Source organism: Patella vulgata, chromosome 1, assembly GCF_932274485.2.
Source record: "Patella vulgata chromosome 1, xgPatVulg1.2, whole genome shotgun sequence".
Taxonomy (NCBI): Eukaryota; Metazoa; Mollusca; class Gastropoda; family Patellidae; genus Patella; species Patella vulgata.
Genome location: NC_065879.2, coordinates 61,333,559 through 61,354,379, shown reverse-complemented (window position 1 = coordinate 61,354,379; position 20,821 = coordinate 61,333,559). Strand labels below are relative to the sequence as shown.

Below are 20,821 nucleotides of genomic sequence, written 5' to 3'. Positions count from 1 at the left end.
ATGCCAAATCTGATGAAAATTCATGCAGGCATAACTGAGAAAATTTGACTTTTGTTGTCATCAGCAACCTTTATTATCATGCTTTTGGGCCAAGTTTGGAACATAGTATAAAATTGGTGATTAAAATGTAGTTTATCACCCCAAATAACAAAAAATTTCATGTCTTATGAACAAAACTTACAGTGCTAGCTTTAAAATGTGCATTTTAGACTGCTCAAAGTCCTTAAGTATATTTTATTTACAGTCAATAAAAACATCTCACATGATGTATTATGAATAGTGATGGGCCAATATGGCTACTATTGGTTTTACTGATATCAGATACTTGACAGCGAAATATATTGGCCGATACAATTACCAATAGTTGTGGATATAAAACTATTACACATTGTCTCTAATATCATGATAATCGATGTAGATACATGTCATTGTTAGTCAGGAAATGCCAGGTACTATTTTACCTCGGGAATCAAACAGGGATGCAATGTTTTTTTAAGGGGTTTAACGTCCTACTGCTCTGTTCCGACTGGGCTTATGAAGAAGGGCATACGCCATACAGTGATATGAGGGAAATTAATGTACCAAATCGTACCAAGTGTCAAGCAAATTAATGATTTAATTGTTCACAACTCCAATGATATTTTAGGGTCATTTACCGAGCCCTTTTGAACAGATAGCAGCGACTCCAGTATCGGTCAATACCCATTTCTTCTGATAGGCCACTTATTGATGTTGAAACAGATTATCGGATCATCACTAATTATGAAGACAAACGATGTGACACATACGAAGGTTAAAACTAAGAGTGACTGCAGCGTTAATACATTGATCTACATAATCAATAGGATTTCCCCCCCTTCCTGTTGGTTCCGCTGTATTGGTTTAGTTCTAAATGACCCCCTAATCAAAGGTGTTAAGTTTTAATTGTTATTTTTGCTGCATATTCTTTATATATACTCTTCAAAAAAAGAGTAGGGGATATTCATATACAATACAAAACTGCGGAAATGCACTGCTGTTTTTATTAGAGGTAACCAGTGTATGTTAATAACAGGCCAAGTGCCTACACATGAACATAAACAGTTCATATGGGCAGTTTATCTGACGGCCCCATTTCACTCGTAAAGAGATACACCTTCAAAAGTTTTTGATTTTTGTCCTGATAATGAGTAATTGCTCCACCATTCCTCAGACATTCAGCAATTTGTCGGGGTATGCTCCTAATCAACCGTTCAATCATGATTTGGGGAAATCTGACCCTCTCCTCTTGCAGTGCCACAGCCAATTCTTGCAGTGTTGTCTTCTGATCAAATTAAACATAACACACATAATAAATAAAATGCAAAGATATGCAAGAACCGATAGGAATGCTAACATGGATAGATAAACCAGAATGCAGCAGTTTTCATCAACCCTTTCTTGACGTGTCAAATTTAACAATGAACCCCTCCCAAATGCGTGTCGCATGTGCAGCTCAGTGGTTCTGTTGGGGCGATAAGTTCTTCATCTGTGAACATATTCTCAAAGCATGTCAAGTGTCCATGACTATTTATCATATCACAACCTGCATAGGTATTTGCATTTCAATATCCCCTACTTTTTTTTGAAGAGTATATTTGTCTACTATTCATATATCTGTATCATTTGCTTCATAAAGACGAGAGTATCCTCGTAGAAACATTGCTTAGTATTAAACTCAATAATCGTGTATCCATGAAATTGTACCTTATGTTAAGATGAATTTGGCCCTGGAAACTGACACCTTAAATATTGGCCCCCTAGGTTTGAGAAAAGGTGAATGTGGGTGCTATGTACGAGGGCTGGCTGAAAAGTTCTAAGCCTATCTGTGAAAGACCTGTACAAAGTCGATGGTTTCCATTTATTTTTCTACATAGTCCTCTTTGAGGTGTACACACTTTTGCCAATGATGTTGCAAGGTCTGGATGCCGGTCAGGAAGAAATTTTCTTCAGCCACCCTAAAAAGTCATCACCATTAATAGGAAAATGAAGACCGGCTAGTTCCATTTTGGAAACAGTTCTCATCCATGGTTACAAATCTGGCCAAAAATTATCAGGATCTGCTTCAAACTGGCGCAGATTGTCACAGGATGTCAGGAATCTGACACATTTCTGATCCACAGTCAAGAGCTTTTGCACCCCTCATGAGCGATGCCCACAACACTGGCAATATGTGGAGTTGTCAATCTTCAATCAGTCACCACCATGTCATGCACCCGGTTAATGTTTTCTTGAATGGCTGCTGTTGATGGCCTTCCAGGATACAGGTCATCGTCAAGGCTGTCTCTGCTGTGCTTAAATTTTGCAGCCCACTTCTTTATTGTGGAAAAGGAAGGGGCATCATCCCCTAAAGTTGCAGGTACTTGATGACTGCCCTATAGCCAGTTCTGTTGATTTCAATGGGTAGGTTCACAAGATGGTTTGGTACGAAGACAATAATAACACTACAGATGCAGTTATGTCTATGATTCATTTGTTTCGATGATTGTACTTTTTGGCGGCAAAAGTCTGATTCAATCTGGTCATAATACTGGAACGCTGTTTTATGTCTATCCCGTCTCTTATGAAACTGCAACAGGCTTATTAGCTTTAAAAAGGTTTGCAGTGTGCGGCGCTGTCCTCCAAGTTTCATTGCAAAACTTGAACATGATGCAATCAGTATATTAAAGATAGGTTGCCAGGCAACGAAACATACACTCACAGCAGCTAAATCGTCTGAGCGGTCGACAAGGGTTGTCGCATATTTATTCCTTTGTAGGTAATTCGGGGCCTTTACAAGACAGTTCCATACAGATCAGATTATAAATTTTTTCGTTTGAGGGTTACAAGGGTCTCAACTCTGGAAACCAGCGGCTGCCAGGCAGGATACGCCCACATTTTCGAGAGATGGATAGAAAACAAGCTAAAACGAAAGTGATTTTTCCTACAACCAAGAGCCATAATTCAGGAAATTACAAGTCGATAAGCACAAATATCGAAAGGAACCAAGATCTTTGAGTTATAAACTTACATTTCAAGTTTCAACAAAATCGGATAAAAATTGTAACCTCTATAGGATCCACAACCTTGATATACGATATTTTCACGTAATTTGAGAACGAAGGGCGGCCTTTTTATCTGACAGTTTTTGGCCGATTTTCACGAAATTCGAACTCAGTCGTCCTTAGGGTGTTACGGTGATACAATAATATGATTTTTTTAAATCGGATAATAATTATGACCTCTATAGGGTCCACAAGCTAAAAACACGATTTTTCGTACAATCAGGGGCCATAATTCAGGAAGTTACCGTTAGATATGCGCGAATATCAAAAGGAACCGAGATCTTTGGGTTATAAACTTACATTTCAAGTTTCAACAAAATCGGTTAAAAATTGTGACCTCTATAGGGTCCACAACCTTGATATACCATATTTTTACGCTATTTGAGAACGAACGGCGGCCATTTTGTCTGTCAGTTTTGCGCCGATTTTCACGAAATTCGAACTCAACTGTCCCTAGGGTTCAACGGTGATATTATAAAACGTTTTTTTAAATCGGATAAAAATTATGACCTCTATAGGGTCCACAAGCTAAAAACGCGATTTGTCATACAATAAGGGGCCATAATTCATGAAGTTACGGTCCGATATGCGCAAATATCGAAAGGAACTGAGATCTTTGTGTTATAAACTTACATTTCAACTTTCAACAAAATCGGATAAAAATTGTGACCTCTATAGGGTCCACAACCTTGATATACCATATTTTTACGCTATTTGAGAAGGAAGGGCGGCCAATTTGTCTGTCAGTTTTGGGCCGATTTTCACGAAATTCAAACTCAGCCATGCTTAGGGTGTAACGATGATATATTAACACGGTTTTTGAAATCAGATAAAAATTATGACCTCTATTGGGTCCACAAGCCCAAAAACGCATTTTTGCGTACAATCAGGGGCCATAATTCATGAAGTTACGGTCAGATATGCGCGAATATCGAAAGGAACCGAGATCTTTGTGTTATAAACTTACATTTCAAGTTTCAATAAAATCGGATTAAAATTGTGACCTCTATAGGGTCCACAACCTTGATGTACCATATTTTTACACTATTTGAGAACGAACGGCGTCCATTTTGTCTGTCAGTTTTCGGCCGATTTTCACGAAATTCGAACTCAACCGTCCTTAGGGTTTAACGTTGATATAATAATAGTTTTTTTTTAAATCGGATAAAAATTATGACCTCTATAGGGTCAACAAGCCAAAAAACGCGTTTTTACGTACAATCAGGGGCCATAATTCAGGAAGTTACGGTCCGATATGCGCGAATATCGAAAGGACCCGAGATCTTTGGGTTATAAACTTACATTTCAAGTTTCAACAAAATCGGATAAAAATTGTGACCTGTATGTCCACAAACAAATTTGTGTACAGGAGTATAAGGCGCGTCTGGCACGGCCATTTTTCCCAGCAGTTTTGGTTCGAATTTCGAGCGAAATTCCAACTCAACCAAATTAACGGTGTTATGTTCGACTGTTTTTTTAAATCGGATAATTCGGTTAATAATTGTGACCTCTGGAGGAACCACAAGCCAAAAACGTGATTTTTCGTACAATCAGGGGCCATAATCCATGAAGTTACGGTCCGATAGATGCCAATTTCGAAAGGAACCGAGATCTTAGGGTGATAAACCTATATTTCAAGTTTCATTAAAATCGGATAAAAATTGTGACCTGTAGACTGTTCATAAACAACTGTGGACGGACGGACGGACGGACGGACAGGGGCGACGACAATATACGTCCACATGAAAATGTGGGCGTATAAAAATCTACAGAAATTTGACAGTCTTTTTCGTTTTACTAATTTAAATAATGCATATAAATTTCATACAGATCACATCACTTTTGTCATTCAAATGTTCACAAGGTTCACAATCGCCATAACTCTAGAAATTATATACGGAAATTGCTGAAATTCAATAGACCTCTGTTTCACAAATTTAAATGATGCATATAAATTTCATACATATCGGATGATAACTTTCATCAATCGAGCATTAACAAGGTTTAACAAAGTGAAACAAGGGTCATAACTCGAAAAGTAATTATTGTAAATTGCTGAAATTAAATAGGCTTCTTCTTTTCACTAATTTAAATCATGCAAATAAATTCCACAAAGATTGGGTGATAACTTTTGGCGTTAACAGTGTTCACAAGGTTCAATAAAGTAAAAGATCAGGTGATAAATTTTGGCACTAAAGCATTCACAAGGTTCAATAAAGTGTAACAAGGGCCATAACTCTAGATGTAATAAACAGAAATTGCTGAAATTCAATAGGCTTCTTTGTTTCACTAACTTAATTATTGCATATAAATTTCACCAAGATCGGATGTTAACTTTTGTCATTAGAGCGTTCACAAGATTCAACAAAGTGAAACAATGTCATAACTCTCGATGTAATTAACAGAAATTGCTGAAATTCAATAGGCTTCTTTGTTTTACTAACTTAAATGATGCATATAAATTTCATACAGATCGATTGATAACTTTTGTCGTTAGAGCGTTCACAATGTGCAACAAAGTGAAACAAGGGCCATAACTACAGAAGAAATTAACGGAAGTTATTGAAATTAATCTCACTACTGCAAACAACATCAGATGATAAATGTAGTCTGTAGAGTGTTCACAAGAAATTGTGGACGGACGGGGGCGACAGCAATATACGACCACATTTCCACGTGGGCGTATAAAAATGGTCTTGTGAAGATCAATGTATTTAACACTATTAATGGGAAACCAATTAATCTGACCCATAGACAGACAATAATTTAAAGAGAAAGTGTGTAAGGGGGGTTATGATCTGTGGAGTGTACACTTTCATTTAAAATTAGTTTCAACTGGTACCTCGCATGCATGAATATAACCATTCAAGCCGCGGGGTGGCCATATTTAGGAAGTCAGTTTGGGTCATCCCAGGGCCACAATCATCTGTTATGGGCAATTTCGTACTCAGTGGTTTTGACTGGTACCTCGTATGTATGAGTATAACCCATATGGTCAAATCACAACAAATTGAAAATTATTTTTTACTGTTCGCAAAGATCTCCAACTTTCCAATGCTTCTTTAAAAACATATTTTACTTATTTTACTTCACTTTTAGTCTATACTCCTATCATAGTTAAGTTTTCAGGTTACATTGGATGACTTAATTAAACCCGGGGGAATATCACTCTTATTTCAGGATACATGTCCATTACCACAAATCTTTTGTGATAAACCTAAACTAACATTGCTACCAAAACTAACACTTAGTAGCTGACAAATTTCAGCCTTATATTCATGTTTTTATAAAGCAAGAGTCCCTAACTGTGTAGCACCCTGCTGTCCTTTTATACTAACACTGTCGGTTAAAGATCTCTATGTTAATTGTTACAGTAAAATAACTTACATGACAGGAACACATGGTAAAATAGTACCATCAGCGGATAGATTTTTATTCGAATCAACATGAAGACCAGTTATATTATTATCTTGATCCAAATCTTTTTTCGTACCATCGTCAACGTTTAAAACTTTCTTTACTAGATTAACTACTGTGTCTAGAAAATAATCATTAGTAGTTTTGAGTGGCCATTTCAGGTGTGAGCTAGGCTTTAAATATAATAATAATAATTTCTCTTTACATTTTCCTGTGCTTGAGTACCACCCAAGCAACATTTACCAAATTTGGTTCAACTCCTTTAAGTGATTTAGTTGTCAAAAATGTGTGTGAAAATGTCTAAATTTGTCCAGTGTTCTTGCCCACGCCCATCGTACAGATCAACTTCAAACCAGAGCAATATACTTACAAAATTTTTTGTAAATCTGTCTTACAAGTCTTTAAGGTATTCTCACCCCACCACATGTGGTTGAGCATTTTAACAAATTTGAATAAGCATCTCCCAGGAAACATACCAATCAAATGTGGTTTAAGATAAGAAGTTGTAAATGTCTAAATCTTGCGTTGGTGCAATAGGTAATTAAAACCATTCTGATTGACTCAATAATTGTGAAGCGTTTTCAGACTGTTCACTATTAAAGATTTCTGCTCAGTGAAATAATACCTAGGATCACATATAGTCCAAAACTTATCATCAAGGCTGCAATTTTGCACAATTAAGGAGAATAGCAACCTACCTGCTAGGCAAAAGATGCTAGAGGAAATCTCAATGATGAAACAACTTACCTTTAGCACTCATAAATAAATTTCTTGCCCCATCTTTATTTTCCTCTTCATCATTTTCTACTAATTTACCTAAAATAAACAGATTTTAAACTTAAAAATACCTGTAATTACCTAGTAGGACCAATTAACAGATCGCTCATAAATAGCTCCCAACATCAATCATTCTCAAAAAAATAAATAGAGCCCAACACAGACCTATCAACACTACCGCATTTTCAAACAAAGAGTTTTTTAATTTTCTCGTCAAAACTATGGAACTAAGGCAAGCAACTCTTTGCATGTAAAAAATAAAGACCGCGACTTTCAGTTATCAACATCGATTTGGGATATTGTAAGGTGTAATTTAGCTAAGAGATTTGTTCTCAAATTCTTTTCAATCTATTTAAGAGTTAATAAAGCGGATACAATTATTAGCAAGTGTTCCAAATACTCTTAAAATGCGTAGCGATAAACTAAACAAATAGCAACCAATTTTTGGGAGCAATGGCTGACATTTTCGTTTGCGCGTGTACGTACAGCATCTAATACAATACTTCGAATGCAACACAACCTGGAACTTTAATTTCAAGATGGGAATGCGTCTCGTAGATTCTGACTTACATGGAACACTCTCTCGATTAAATGTAAAAGCAGATTTAGGAATCACGGGAGAAAAAAATCCAGTGCATGGAGAAGATAATCGCCATGGGGGGCATGATTAAATCGATACCAATAATTTTTTACGCCCTCCCCCTTTCTATTCCAAATGTAGAAATACTATAGAATCTAATAAGCACACGAATTATGTTACATGAAACAATATTGACAAAAACTCTCGGAATGGGGAACACACTACACAAGGATATTTCTAAAATCAAAAGTGGTACTGCCAGTACTATTGGACTGGTAATTTTAATTTTTTTTACGTTACCATACTAATTATTTCTTTCTGTAGGCTACATATTCAATTTTGGTTTAATTACATAAATAATTTTAGATATGGTTACCATTGCTTGTGTATATTTTATCTATAACCCATTTAATGCAATTTTTGTATTGTTGGGCCAATGGGCCTGCACCCTGCAGTTCAGTGTATCATTTCTTAATTAATTACCATTGGAAGTGCAAATTTATGTGTTTTTGGAAATTTACTGCCAAATCATGGTTTCTACTGTATTTTTTTACACTACCCTACTGCCTTTAAGCTCTGAGGGGTTGACGGGTCTGGCTCAACATTAAATCAATCTTCAAACTGAGGCTAAAGTATGTTTTATTAGTAAGTGCAGGAGAACCACACTAATATTCCTATTAGAGATTCACTTATTACAAGATTGTAGTTCACTAGAAATTCCTAAATTGCTCTATTCAAGTTCAGAGACATTATGTAAAACACAGAAATTAAATTTTTGTTTGTTTTGTTTTTTATTGTTTAACGAACCTGATTCTATATCTGTTTCTGTTTGTAAATTCTGTTCATCATTATCATTCTCATCATCATCTGCTATAGGTAAACCATATAATCTACAATAAATAAAATAAAATCTCAGTCTAGAACAGTGTTGCTATTTCAAAATTTTTCCTATCAGACATTTTTACAGAAAAGAAAGGGGCATAACTTTTATCGTTATTTATGCAGACGGATTCAGGACACAATTAAAAATCATGTGTCAACAAAATATTCAAATTCATACGTAATAAAAAATGTGCCGTATTCAAATTTATGTCAGTAAATTATGTGTTGTTGTAATCTGATAGAATGAATGCATGCCGACTACTGCCGATCGACCCGTACCTGTTTCAAATTCACGCACCTAAAAAATAGGTGCACCTCATCATTTTTCATATTTCCCATGCGGTATTCAATTTATGTCAGTAATATTCCTACAAAAATTATGTGTTGTCGTAATACGATAGAATGAAAACGTGCCGACTACTGCTGACCCATACCTGTTTCAGATTATTTTGGCAGTAACTGTCGCTCTACAACGCCGAGCAAGTGACAAAATAGCACATGCTATCGTCTAAAACAATTATCTATTTACACCATTCCAATCCTATTTACACTATTCCAATCGAAATATTTGTCGATGTTTCTTTATTTAAAAACATCAACCTCATTCAAAATATTAACATAAATCTGTGAATATGTCACTGAAATAGAATCCTTTCTCCGACATCAGTCTTCTCGAAATTGTCAAGTTTCCATTGTCACGTTTCCAATAGCTTTATTTAACGTATGTTACAAGTCTATGACCAGTATATAAACTGTACAGATGTGTTACAAGTATTTTAAGTCTATGACCAGTATATAAACTGTACAGATGTGTTACAAGTCTATGACCAGTTTATAAACTGTACAGATGTGTTACAAGTCTATGACCAGTATATAAACTGTACAGATGTGTTACAAGTCTATGACCAGTTTATAAACTGTACAGATGTGTTACAAGTCTATGACCAGTATATAAACTGTACAGATGTGTTACAAGTCTATGACCAGTATATAAACTCAATTAAACTGTACAGATGTGTTACAAGTCTATGACCAGTATATAAACTGTACAGATGTGTTACAAGTATATAAACTGTACAGATGTGTTAAGTAGCTACATAAACTATAACTTTTGTAGGATGTAATGTTTACATTCTCAGCTTCAAATACAATTTTAGGGAAGTGATCATCTCTAAGTACATTTTATAAGAATAATGTTTGTACTTGAAATATAATATTTTGTACAAACCTGAATAAGGTGATAGGACAGAAATGTTCGTTTCCGTAATGTTCAATCATTTCAACTTTAATATATTTAACAAACTGATCGTTAGTTGTATGAAATGTCTGTATAACACGTTCATCTTTAGCTTCATATACACCTAATGACTGCCATTCTTTTGCCGGATATCTGAAACAATATCAAACAAATATAAAGAAAATATTACAAATAGGAGGAATAAATGTAAAATTACAAAGAATTATTAGACTGAGGTCAAAGAAATATAAAATAGTATCTTTTCTGCAAGTGTTCTAATCTATTTTTGAATAACATTAGAACAAACATAAATTATTACTCTAAAATGCAAATTTTAAAGCTAGCACTGTGAGTTTTGTTCATAGGATATGACATTTTTTTATTATTTGGGGTAATAAACTACATATCAATCACCAAAAAAATACCAATTCTATTTACTATGTTCTCAAAAGCATGATAATAAAAGGTGCTGATGACAATAATAGTCAAACTTTCACAGTTATGCCTGCATGGGTTTTCATCAAATTTGGCATGAACAATGCTAAATGTAAATTTGTAAGTTCAAGAAACGTAAGGGAGACTTCTAGGCTATAGACCGTGGGTTGTCTGGTATCCATGGAAACGGCAAAAAATTATGAGTTTTCTTGGAAATTCTAATAGAGATATTAATAAGTCTTCCCTTAGATCAGAAGCAGAGGTTATAAGCAATATTTCAACACCAAAAACGTTAAAAAAAATATCTACTCAAAGTATTTTAAAATCTTTGTTCGTTATAATTTCAAATGAGATTTTCGGTCAATTCTTTGAATACGTCCACAACAAGTTTTAAAACACAACAATTCAGTTGTAAAAAGTAAATATTTACTTCAGAGCAATACTCCACCGTTATCGAAATTTAAATATGGGTTGCCAGGCAACGAAACTTATACCCACAGCAGCTAAGACATCCGGGGAGTCAACAAGGGTTGTCACATATTTTTTTTCTTTTGTCAGAAATGAAAACATTTACAACACACGAAAATCTGATTATGAGTAACAACCCATTTGGCTTCAAGTTCTGCCCTATTCTAACATTTAATATCAATTGCTATAATCACCGGAAATCGTTGATAGGCTTCTTCGTCTCATGACCTTAAACACTGTATTAAATATAAGTCAATCGGATATTAACTTTAGCATCTAAAGTATAAACAAGATTTTTCAAAGTGATCAAGGGACATAACTATGGCAGTAATTATCACTGAAAATCAATAGGCTTCTTTGACTGATGATCTTGCTTAAACACTGTGTAAATTGTTGAAAATCAATAGGCTTCTTCATTGCATGACCTTAAACACTCTGTATAAATTTAAAGTCAATTGCATATTAATTTTAGCTTCTAAAGTGACCAAGGGCAATGACTCTGGCAGTAATTGTCAGATATTAACTTTAGCCTTTAGAGCATCAACAAGATATTTTAAATTGATTAAGGGCCATAACTCCTGCAGTAATTATCGGAAATTGTTGAAAATCAATAGGGTTCTTCATCTCATGATCTTAACTGTGTATAAATTTAAAGTCAATTGGTTATTAACTTTAGCCTCTTGAGCATCCACAAGCAATTCTGGACGACGGAAAAAAAGTTAAATTAAATGACGTATATTTAGCTCACTGAAACCAAATATCTTGAATTAATCACCTTCAATATCCATTAATATCTAAGAGAAGAGATATTTTATCTACATTTGACAGCATAAAAAAATATACAAAGATTACAAAAATGAGTCAATAAATTTCAATCGCTTATAATTTTATAATTCACAATCAAAAATGCTGTGTAGCTAAAACAATGAGAGGATTTTTTTTGATAATCTAATGATCTTTTCTTCAAGAAACCAGAGTTTTAATCTGGAAAAACTAAATATCTTTGGGAAGACTATCTAGTAACTACTCTAGTCTCAGATTATACATATGCTAACAGTCACTTCAGATTTTTTTTAGTGAAATGAACTGGAAATGATGACGTCAGGCACAAGTAACATGAAATCTGACATTTTTAACTTTGAGACATGTATAAAAAAAACCCTCACAAATAAGACAAATCTGTGGGAAACAATTCTTTCCAGGCTTGGAATCAAACCTGTAAGTTTTCCTCTTACTAGTCTTACTTGCTTGCTTTAATTTCAGCTTTCTAATTTCAATGACTAAAAGACCCAATATGCCAGAATAAAAGTTAACCAGCAGCTGCCAGGCAGGATACACCCACATTTTTCAAAAAGAGGATAGTGAACAAGCTAAACAAAAAGCGATTTTTCGTAACATCAAGGGCCATAATTCAGTAAGGTATGATCAGATATGTGCAAATATCGACAGGAACCAAGATCTTTGGGTTATAAACATGCATTTCAAGTTTCATTAAAATCGGATCAAAATTGTGACCTCTTGATATACCACAACCTTGATATACCAGATGTTTACACTATTTGCGTAGTGGGGCAGCCATTTTGTCTGGCAGTTTTGGTCTGATCTTCATGAAATTCGAACGCAGATAAAAATTGTGACCTGTAGAGCGTCCCCAAACAGTTGTGGACATCCGGATGGACAGGGGCGACGACAATATACGTCCACATGAAAATGTGGGCGTATAAAAATAGCACGTAAGAAGACCCTACTTTTATCCAAGGCCATAAAAAAAATATTTTGGTTCTCAGATAATCCCCCGCTTGACACATCTTTATTTTTAAAAAGAAAGTCAATAATTTCCGCTCATCCATATTTCCCGCGATCAAAGAAAATAACTCTATTGAAGGTTTCTTGACAACAGGAAAGGAACACTATACTACTAGTACTAATGGTTGCCAAAATATCCAGCGGCTGCCAGGCAGGATACACCCACATTTTGCAAGAGATGGATAGAGAACAAGCTACACAAAAAGCAATTTTTCGTACAATCAAGGGCCATAATTCTGAAAGTTACGATCTGATATGCGCAAATATCGACAGGAACCAAGATCTTTGGGTTATAAAGATATATTTCAAGTTTCATCAAAATTGGATCAAAATTGTAACTTTTAGAGGGTCCACAACCTTGATATACCATATACATACACAGGCCATGAAATTTCAAATTTTTGCATAACCAGAAAATCGGTAGTGGGTTTATGCTCTGTGTAACCATTTTTGTCGGTTACGTAAGCTGATCTTTGTGTAACCAATTGGTTACATAAAATGGTTATGCATGATCCATTTTGACAGTGAATGTATTTTGTAAAGAAATGACATAACTAGGCATAGCTTACATTTTTTATATGCAATATTATAAATACATTGAAATAACATGAATCCTCATATTTTCAGGTAATGTATTTATGATTTTAATCCATAGAAATAAGTGTTTAGGACTAATCCATATAGAAACACAAGCTAAAAAAACGGTGATTTTTCATATAATCAGGGGCCGTAATTCAGGTTGTTACAATTCGATATGCGCAAATATCATAAGGAACCAAGATCTTTGGGTTATAAACATGCATTTCAAGTTTCATCAAAATCGGATCAAAATTGTGACCTCTAGAGTGTCCACAATCTAAAAACGTGATTTTCCGTACAATCAGGGGCCATAATCCATGAAGTTATGGTCCGATACATGCCAATATCGAAAAGAACCGAGATCTTAGGAAGCTGAACCTATATTTCAAGTTTCGTTGAAATCGGATAAAAATTGTGACATCTAGAAGGCCCACAACATTTATATACCATATTTTTACGCTATTTGAGTACGAGGGGCGGCCATTTTGTCTGTCAGTTTTGGTCCGATTTTTACGAAATTCAAACTAGCGGTGTTATATTCCAACGTTCTTTTAAATCGCATAAAAATTATGACCGCTATCAGGGACAATCAGGGGCCATAATTCAGGAAGTTACAATCCGATATGCGAGAATATTGAAAGGAACCGAGATCTTTGGGTTATAAACTTACATTTCAAGTTTCATGAAAATCAGAAGAATATTGTAAATTCTAGACGGTCCACAACCATGATATACCATATTTTTACGCTATTTGAGAACGAGGGACGGTCAGTTTTGTGCCGATTTTCACGAAATTCGAACTCAACCATCCTTAGGGTGTAACGGTGATATACTAAAACGTTTTTTTTAAATCGGATAAAAATTATGACCTCTTTAGGGTCCATAAGCTAAAAACACGATTTTTCGTACAATCAGGGACCATAATTCAGGAAGTTACGTTCTGATATGCGCGAATATCAAAAGGAACTGAGATCTTTGGGTTATAAACTTACATTTCAAGTTTCAACAAAATCGAATAAAAATTGTAACCTTTATAGGGTCCACAAGCTAAAAACATGATTTTTCGTACAATCAGGGGCCATAATCCAGGCAATTCCGGTCGGATACATGCCAATATCATAAGGAACCAAGATCTTTTGGAGATAAACCTATCTTTCAAGTTTCGTCATAATCGGATAAGAATTGTGACCTGTAGAGTGGATGGACGGACAGACAGGGGCGACGACAATATACGTCCACATGAAAAATGGGCGTATAAAAATGAAAAACAAGATAGATTTTGGCAAAATAAAAAACGCCCTCCCGGATCAATTTTTGTAAAAGGATTGTCCGAGACCCAGAATATTTTTTTTTTTGTGTGGGCTAATAAAAACTTTGGTCCAAAAATTGTTTAAATCAATCATTTCTTACATAATAACAACAGATTTCACAATAAAAGAGTGCATATATTTAACTTTAGAAATGTTTGTGAATGACCTTGCTAACTCAACTGTGGCTTTACATGACAGAGAGAGAGAGAGAGAGAGAGAGAGAGTTTTACGTCCACGACACAAACAAGGTCATTTTGGGACTAACCCATGGTTCAATTTTATTTCAATAATTCGCTTGTGTCTAGGGGTCTTTACCAGTGGGAGGAAACCGGAGGACCTGGAGAAACCCACGAGGTTGGACAGACGACCCTACTCCTTGTCACGTACAACCGGTTAATCAAAACCATGCCAGTTGACTTAATGACAGACCTTATGACACTCTGTGCACGCTCTAACTATTCAGCCATCCAACCCCCCTGTCTTTACATGGAAATATACATCTATTTACTGGTTGCCGAATTTGAGGATGGTAATTTGTATTTGCTGTAACACCACCTGAGTTTCAGTTATACTCCTAGCTTAAAATGGATTGTATCCTAAGAAGAATATTTAGTTCCCGTCACCTACCATATTAAGCTGCTATAAGTTCTCACGATCAAGGAATGTTGTGGGGCAGGGTGTCTGGGTGGTACGACTGATGCACTTTAGATCATAAAAATCTGTAAAGTGAAGCAGTTTCGACCCTTTTGATCCGAGGCTTGTACATGACAAGAAGTAGAGCTGTCTGTCTAATCCTGTGAGTTCTTTAAGCTTCAGCCCTCTGCTATAGACACATGTTTATGCAACTGGATTAGGTATGTCCAAATGACCTAATAAGTGTTGAGTGGATGTTAAACTCATCACATTGCAAATATAATCATTAAATAAAAATATCCATATGATGATCTCATAATGGTAGTAATGGGTTGACGAGGTGTAAGCCCCCATTCTATTCATTCTAAATAGATAAAGTCTTATAAATATTTACCTATCACTTATAAAAACTCGAAAAGATTTGGGTTGAGAAGAGAAAAGTTCGAGGCTTGCCATTTCCACCATTTTAACTTGGACAGGTTCACACAGCTCTACTAAAAACCTACAATATGATATAAATAATATCTTTTAATCTCATACATCCACTGTTTTAATGTACCATTTTAATTTAAAAGAGATTTTTGGGAAAAGCAATCAAGCAGTTTTGGGATTTAAATTTATTCTTCATCAAACTGAATAAGGATATTCACATAATGAATTATTGGGTCCCAAAGTCTTGACCAATTAAATTGCTTAACTGCTTAGCATAAGCAAAAAATGATTATCATCGAAGTATCGAACTCAGTCAAGGAATTCATCTAATGAACAACTACACCAAATTTGAGCACTCTATCTCAATTAGAAGCATACAGCCAGGTGAGTGTGCGATCTATAATGAGGATGTAAAAAAAGGAGAGATAAGGAAGGGGAAGGAGTTATCTATATTATATATATGTTCATGTATGAATTATTGCTTGACATTATCTCCCTGTAATTTGTTTTAATGTGGCAAAATGAGTTGTAAGAAGCATAAATGAAATGAAACAAAACAGGATTTAACACCCCACTTTTCTATATAAACCAGGCTAATGAAGATGGGCAACCGATTACCAAATGTCAGGGAATCTTCTTACACAGCTGCGAATTGTATACGAGGGGTACTTTTCATTGACAGGCCCTCCTTCCTGCACCACTGACAAGGGGAAACCAGGCTACCACAGCTTGAGATACTTTCTCGGCAAACACAGGGATTGAACTCAGAACCTCCTAGTTAGTGAGCCAGCAAAACACTCACTGAGACACTGTGGTACCTCCAAGAAGATGGGATAAGTTTGTTGACCATTCATTTGACTACTACTAGTAAAGCTGTTTTGAAATGCTAAACATAGTATGTCCTATGCATGACACTTCCCTCCACAAATAAGATTTTATATCCCATTTCAAGCATACAATTACCATTTTTTGGCACTACATGGATTTTATATACAATTTCAAGCATACAATTACCATTTTTTGGCACTACATGGATTAATCATATATTCATCTTTATTTGATGTTAAAACATGTTTAACATTCTCAGCTTCCGGGTTTGTGGCAAGTATTTTTGCACCGCAGGAGTTTGAGGCGTAATTATTGCGTAGCTTCTTCTGACTGGTTGTTGCCGTGTTTGCCTGGCCGGATGATGATTGGCCTAATATAAAAAAAAAACTAATTTATTAATCATAATAACTCAAAAAAACTATTGATTATTTCCAAAATTTGCCTTTAAAAAGAACCAGCGGCTGCAATATATCCCCACATTTTGCAAGAGATGTATAGAGAACAAACTAAACAAGATGACTAGTCATCACCATCCCGCGCCCTTGAACTTGTTTGGAAGGCATAAGGAAAAACAACTTCTTGGAATATCAATGGGACTTGTCAGAAGATTCATACAGTAGCTTGGCAAGGCAAAGTCGCTACTCCCTGTAAGGTTTGCACAACAACCTTTGCCTACCTCATCAATCAACTGCTGTATGTTAAATATTAAGCTTATACATCAGAAAATAAAATACTTTAATAGTTTGATGTTTGTATAAAGTTTTAAAAAGATTTCTCTGAACAGATAATGAAATGTGCACTAGAAATGAAATCGGGACGAAAGGAAGGTTATCAAAATATAAATTAATAGGTTGATGAATGTAAAAGTGTTACAAAGGTATCTTGAACAGTTTCAGAGATATGCTCTAGAATAATAATAATATAGCAAAAAATAATTCAAATGTGTAGTAAAAATCATTCAACAGAGAATTTTTTTTTCCATGGCAACACAAAAATTATAAAATCCGAAAAATTTCTAATTAGCAAAAGGTACAACTACTGTAATAGGATGATGTGTGTTCAAAATTTCAAAAAGATATTTTGAACGATTTACGAGAAATGCTCCGGAAACAAAATTGTGCATAAAAACTAAGTCAAATTTGTTTCCATGGAAACACAAAACTGATTAAATCCCAGAAATTCTAAATTAGCAAAAGGCACAACTAATATACTCTTCAAAAAAAGTAGGGGATATTTAAATGCAAATACCTATGCAGGTTGTGATATGATAAATAATCATGGACACTTGACATGCTTTGAGAGTATGTTCACAGATGAAGAACTTATCACCCCAACAGAACCACTGAGCTGCACATGCGACACGCAATAGCACCATACACGTGGGAGGGGTTCATTGTCAAATTTGACACTCCAAGGAAGGGTTGATGAAAACTGCCGCATGCTGGTTTATCTATCCATGTTTGTTTTCCTATCGGTTCTTGCATAAGATGTACTGTTTAGCGTATCTTTGCTTTAGCGTGTTACGTTTTATTTGACTGGGAGACGTGTTCGTCGACATCAACCGACAACAGTGCAAGAATTGGCCGTGGCTCTGCAAGAGGAGTGGGTCAGATTGTCCCAAATCGAGATTGGACAGTTGATTAGAGGCATGCCATGACAAATTGCTGAATGTCTGAGGATTGGTGGAGCAATTACTCATTATTAAGACCAAAATCAAAAACGTCCATTTTCACTTTTGACGGTGTATCTCTTTGCGAGTGAAATGGGTCCGTCAGATAAGCCGCCAATATGAACTGTTTATGTTCATGTGTAGGCAATTGGCCTGTTATTAACATATACTAGTTACCTCTAATAAAAACAGCAGTGCATTTCCGCAGTTTTGTATTCTTTCAGAATATCCCCTACTTTTTTGGAAGAGTATATAATAGGTTAATGTTTGTAGAAAGTTTCATGAAGATTTCTTGAATGGTTTATGAGATATGCTCTGTAAACAAATTTGAACACCAAAAACTAAGTCAAATTTGTTTGCATGGAAACACAAAAAATATAAATCCCAGAAATTCCCAAATAGCAAAAGGCACAACTACTGTAATAAGTCAAATTTGTTTCCATGAAACACAAAAAATATAAATCCCAGAAATTCCTAAATAGCAAAAGGTACAACTACTGTAATAGGTTGATGTGCGTACAAAGTTTCAGCAAGATATCTTGAACGGTTTATGAGATAATAATAATAATAATCATTTTGTATAGCGCTGAGTGCTCTAGCTAACAGCTGCTCCGCGGCGCTTTTCACAATTAAAATATTACATATAATATAAAACAAATAGTTCTAAAACATTAAAATGTCAACATGTTCATAGTTTAAAAGCACGTTTAAAAAGTTCGGTTTTAAGATTTTTTTTTAGTAGTCTTTTACATGTCTAGGTAATTCATTCCACACGTTAGCAGAGGCGTAAACAAAAGCCCGTTCACCAGTTTTAGTTTTTACTGTAGGAACATGAAGTAAGTTTTTATCAGCAGAGCGTAAGGTATTGTGGGGAACAGTTATTATTTAGACAATTAAAAGTTAAAAGACCGATCTTAAAATTAATTCGTTGATAAACTGGTAGCCAACGAAGATTTTGGAGTACTGGAGTAATGTGTTCAGATTGTTTAGTTAGAGAAACGATACGTGCAGCTTTGTTCTGAATTTTCTGGAGTCTGTTTATATCTGATGCTGGTAATTGGTATAGAAGCGAATTGCAGTAATCTAGTTTGGAGAGAACGAAAGCGTTAACATTTAGCGATATTTGACGTTATAAATGGTCGAAGTTTACCAATGTTGTAAAGATGAAGATTTAATGATTTGCAGGTAGTAGAGATGTGACTTTTCATTTTAAGATCGTGATCAAAGTAAACTTAAGTCTGCAAATGCTTTGCGAATTTGGGGCCAGATATCTCCCACAATGCGAGTTATATTTATTTTCTGTTTTAATATTACACCACCAATATTTGATTATTTTTGTGTGTTTACTCCATTGATAATTGTTTATATATTTTATTTCATATATTTTGATATTAGACTTGAATAATTTATACTAATAACTACATTATTGGAGAAGGAGAGATATAAACTAGGTCATCTCTGGACTAACACATGGTTTAATTTTATTTCAATAATACGCTTGCGCATAGGGGTCGTTAGCAGTGGGAGGAAACCGGAAGATCTGGAGAAAACCTACGAGGAACGCGGTAAATCACTGCCCCCCCTACATTATTGGAATTCTATTTTTATATGCCCATATTTTCATGTGGACATATATTGTTGTCACCCCTGTCCGTCCGGACGTCCGTCTACAATTTGTCACAATTCTTATCTGATTTTGCCGAAACTAGAAATATAGGTTTATCTCCAAAAGATCTTGGTTCCTTTCGATATTGACATGTATCGGATCAAAACTTCATGGATTATGGCCACCGATTGTACGTAAAATCAGGTTTAGCTTGTGGACATCCCAGAGGTCACATATTTCATCTGCTTTTGATGAAACTTGAAATGTATGTTTATAACCCAAAGATCTTGGTTCCTTTCGATATTCGCGCTTATTGGATGGTAACTTCCGGAATTATGTCCCCAGATTGTACGAAAAATCATGTTTTTAGCTTGTATATCAAGTTTCATCAAAATCGGATCAAAATTGTGACCTCTAGAGGGTCCACAACGTTGATATACCATATATTTATTCTTTTTGTGTATGAGGGGCGACCATTTTGTCCCATTTTCAAGCACCATTACGGTGTTACAGTGATATATTCAAACAGTTTTTTAAATCCGATAATAATTGTGACCTCTAGAGGGACCACAAGCTAAAAACGCAATTTTTCGTACAGTCAAGGGCCATAATTCAGGAAGTTACGACCCAATATGCGCAAATATCGAAAGGAATCAAGATCTTTGTGTTATAAACATGTATTTCAAGTTTCATCAAAATCGGATCAAAATTGTGAGCTCCAGAGGGTCCACAACCTTGATATACAGTACGCTTCAGACGGAAGTATGAAAATAGTCCTTGTGGGCGTTTTTTCCACTCAAAAATCGCGGTGTTTTACCCATATACACTCCGCGGAATTAGAGACGTTCTGGGCGGAAAAAAGTCCGCGAAAATATAAAATTCGCGGTGGATTATCGCCCGCGAAAATATTAAATTCGCGGCAGACTATAGTCGGTGGAAATATCAAATTCGCGGCGGATTATAGTCCATAGTGATTTGAAATAGTCAGAGTAATTTAGTCCATATTGCCACAACGTTATTAGAAAGAAACAAATATTTAATGGAACGATATCACGAGTATATTAGTCGTTTTAGTTCACCGGTAATTCATATATTCATAA

The 20,821-nt window shown here is 35.2% G+C and overlaps 1 protein-coding gene across 2 annotated transcripts in view; it reads right to left on the bottom strand.

Annotated features, from left to right (window-relative positions):
• LOC126831118 (SUN domain-containing ossification factor) overlaps positions 1-20,821 on the bottom strand; it is an 83,268-nt gene that overhangs the window by 19,277 nt on the left and 43,170 nt on the right. For both annotated transcript variants that reach the window (XM_050561756.2, XM_050561762.2), the window contains exons 5-10: positions 16,633-16,816; positions 15,581-15,688; positions 9,947-10,108; positions 8,644-8,726; positions 7,227-7,295; positions 6,450-6,600 (exon numbers count right to left, since the gene is read on the bottom strand). In XM_050561756.2, the coding sequence (XP_050417713.1) occupies positions 6,450-6,600; positions 7,227-7,295; positions 8,644-8,726; positions 9,947-10,108; positions 15,581-15,688; positions 16,633-16,816 (757 nt within the window). The remainder of the gene's footprint in view (positions 1-6,449; positions 6,601-7,226; positions 7,296-8,643; positions 8,727-9,946; positions 10,109-15,580; positions 15,689-16,632; positions 16,817-20,821) is intronic.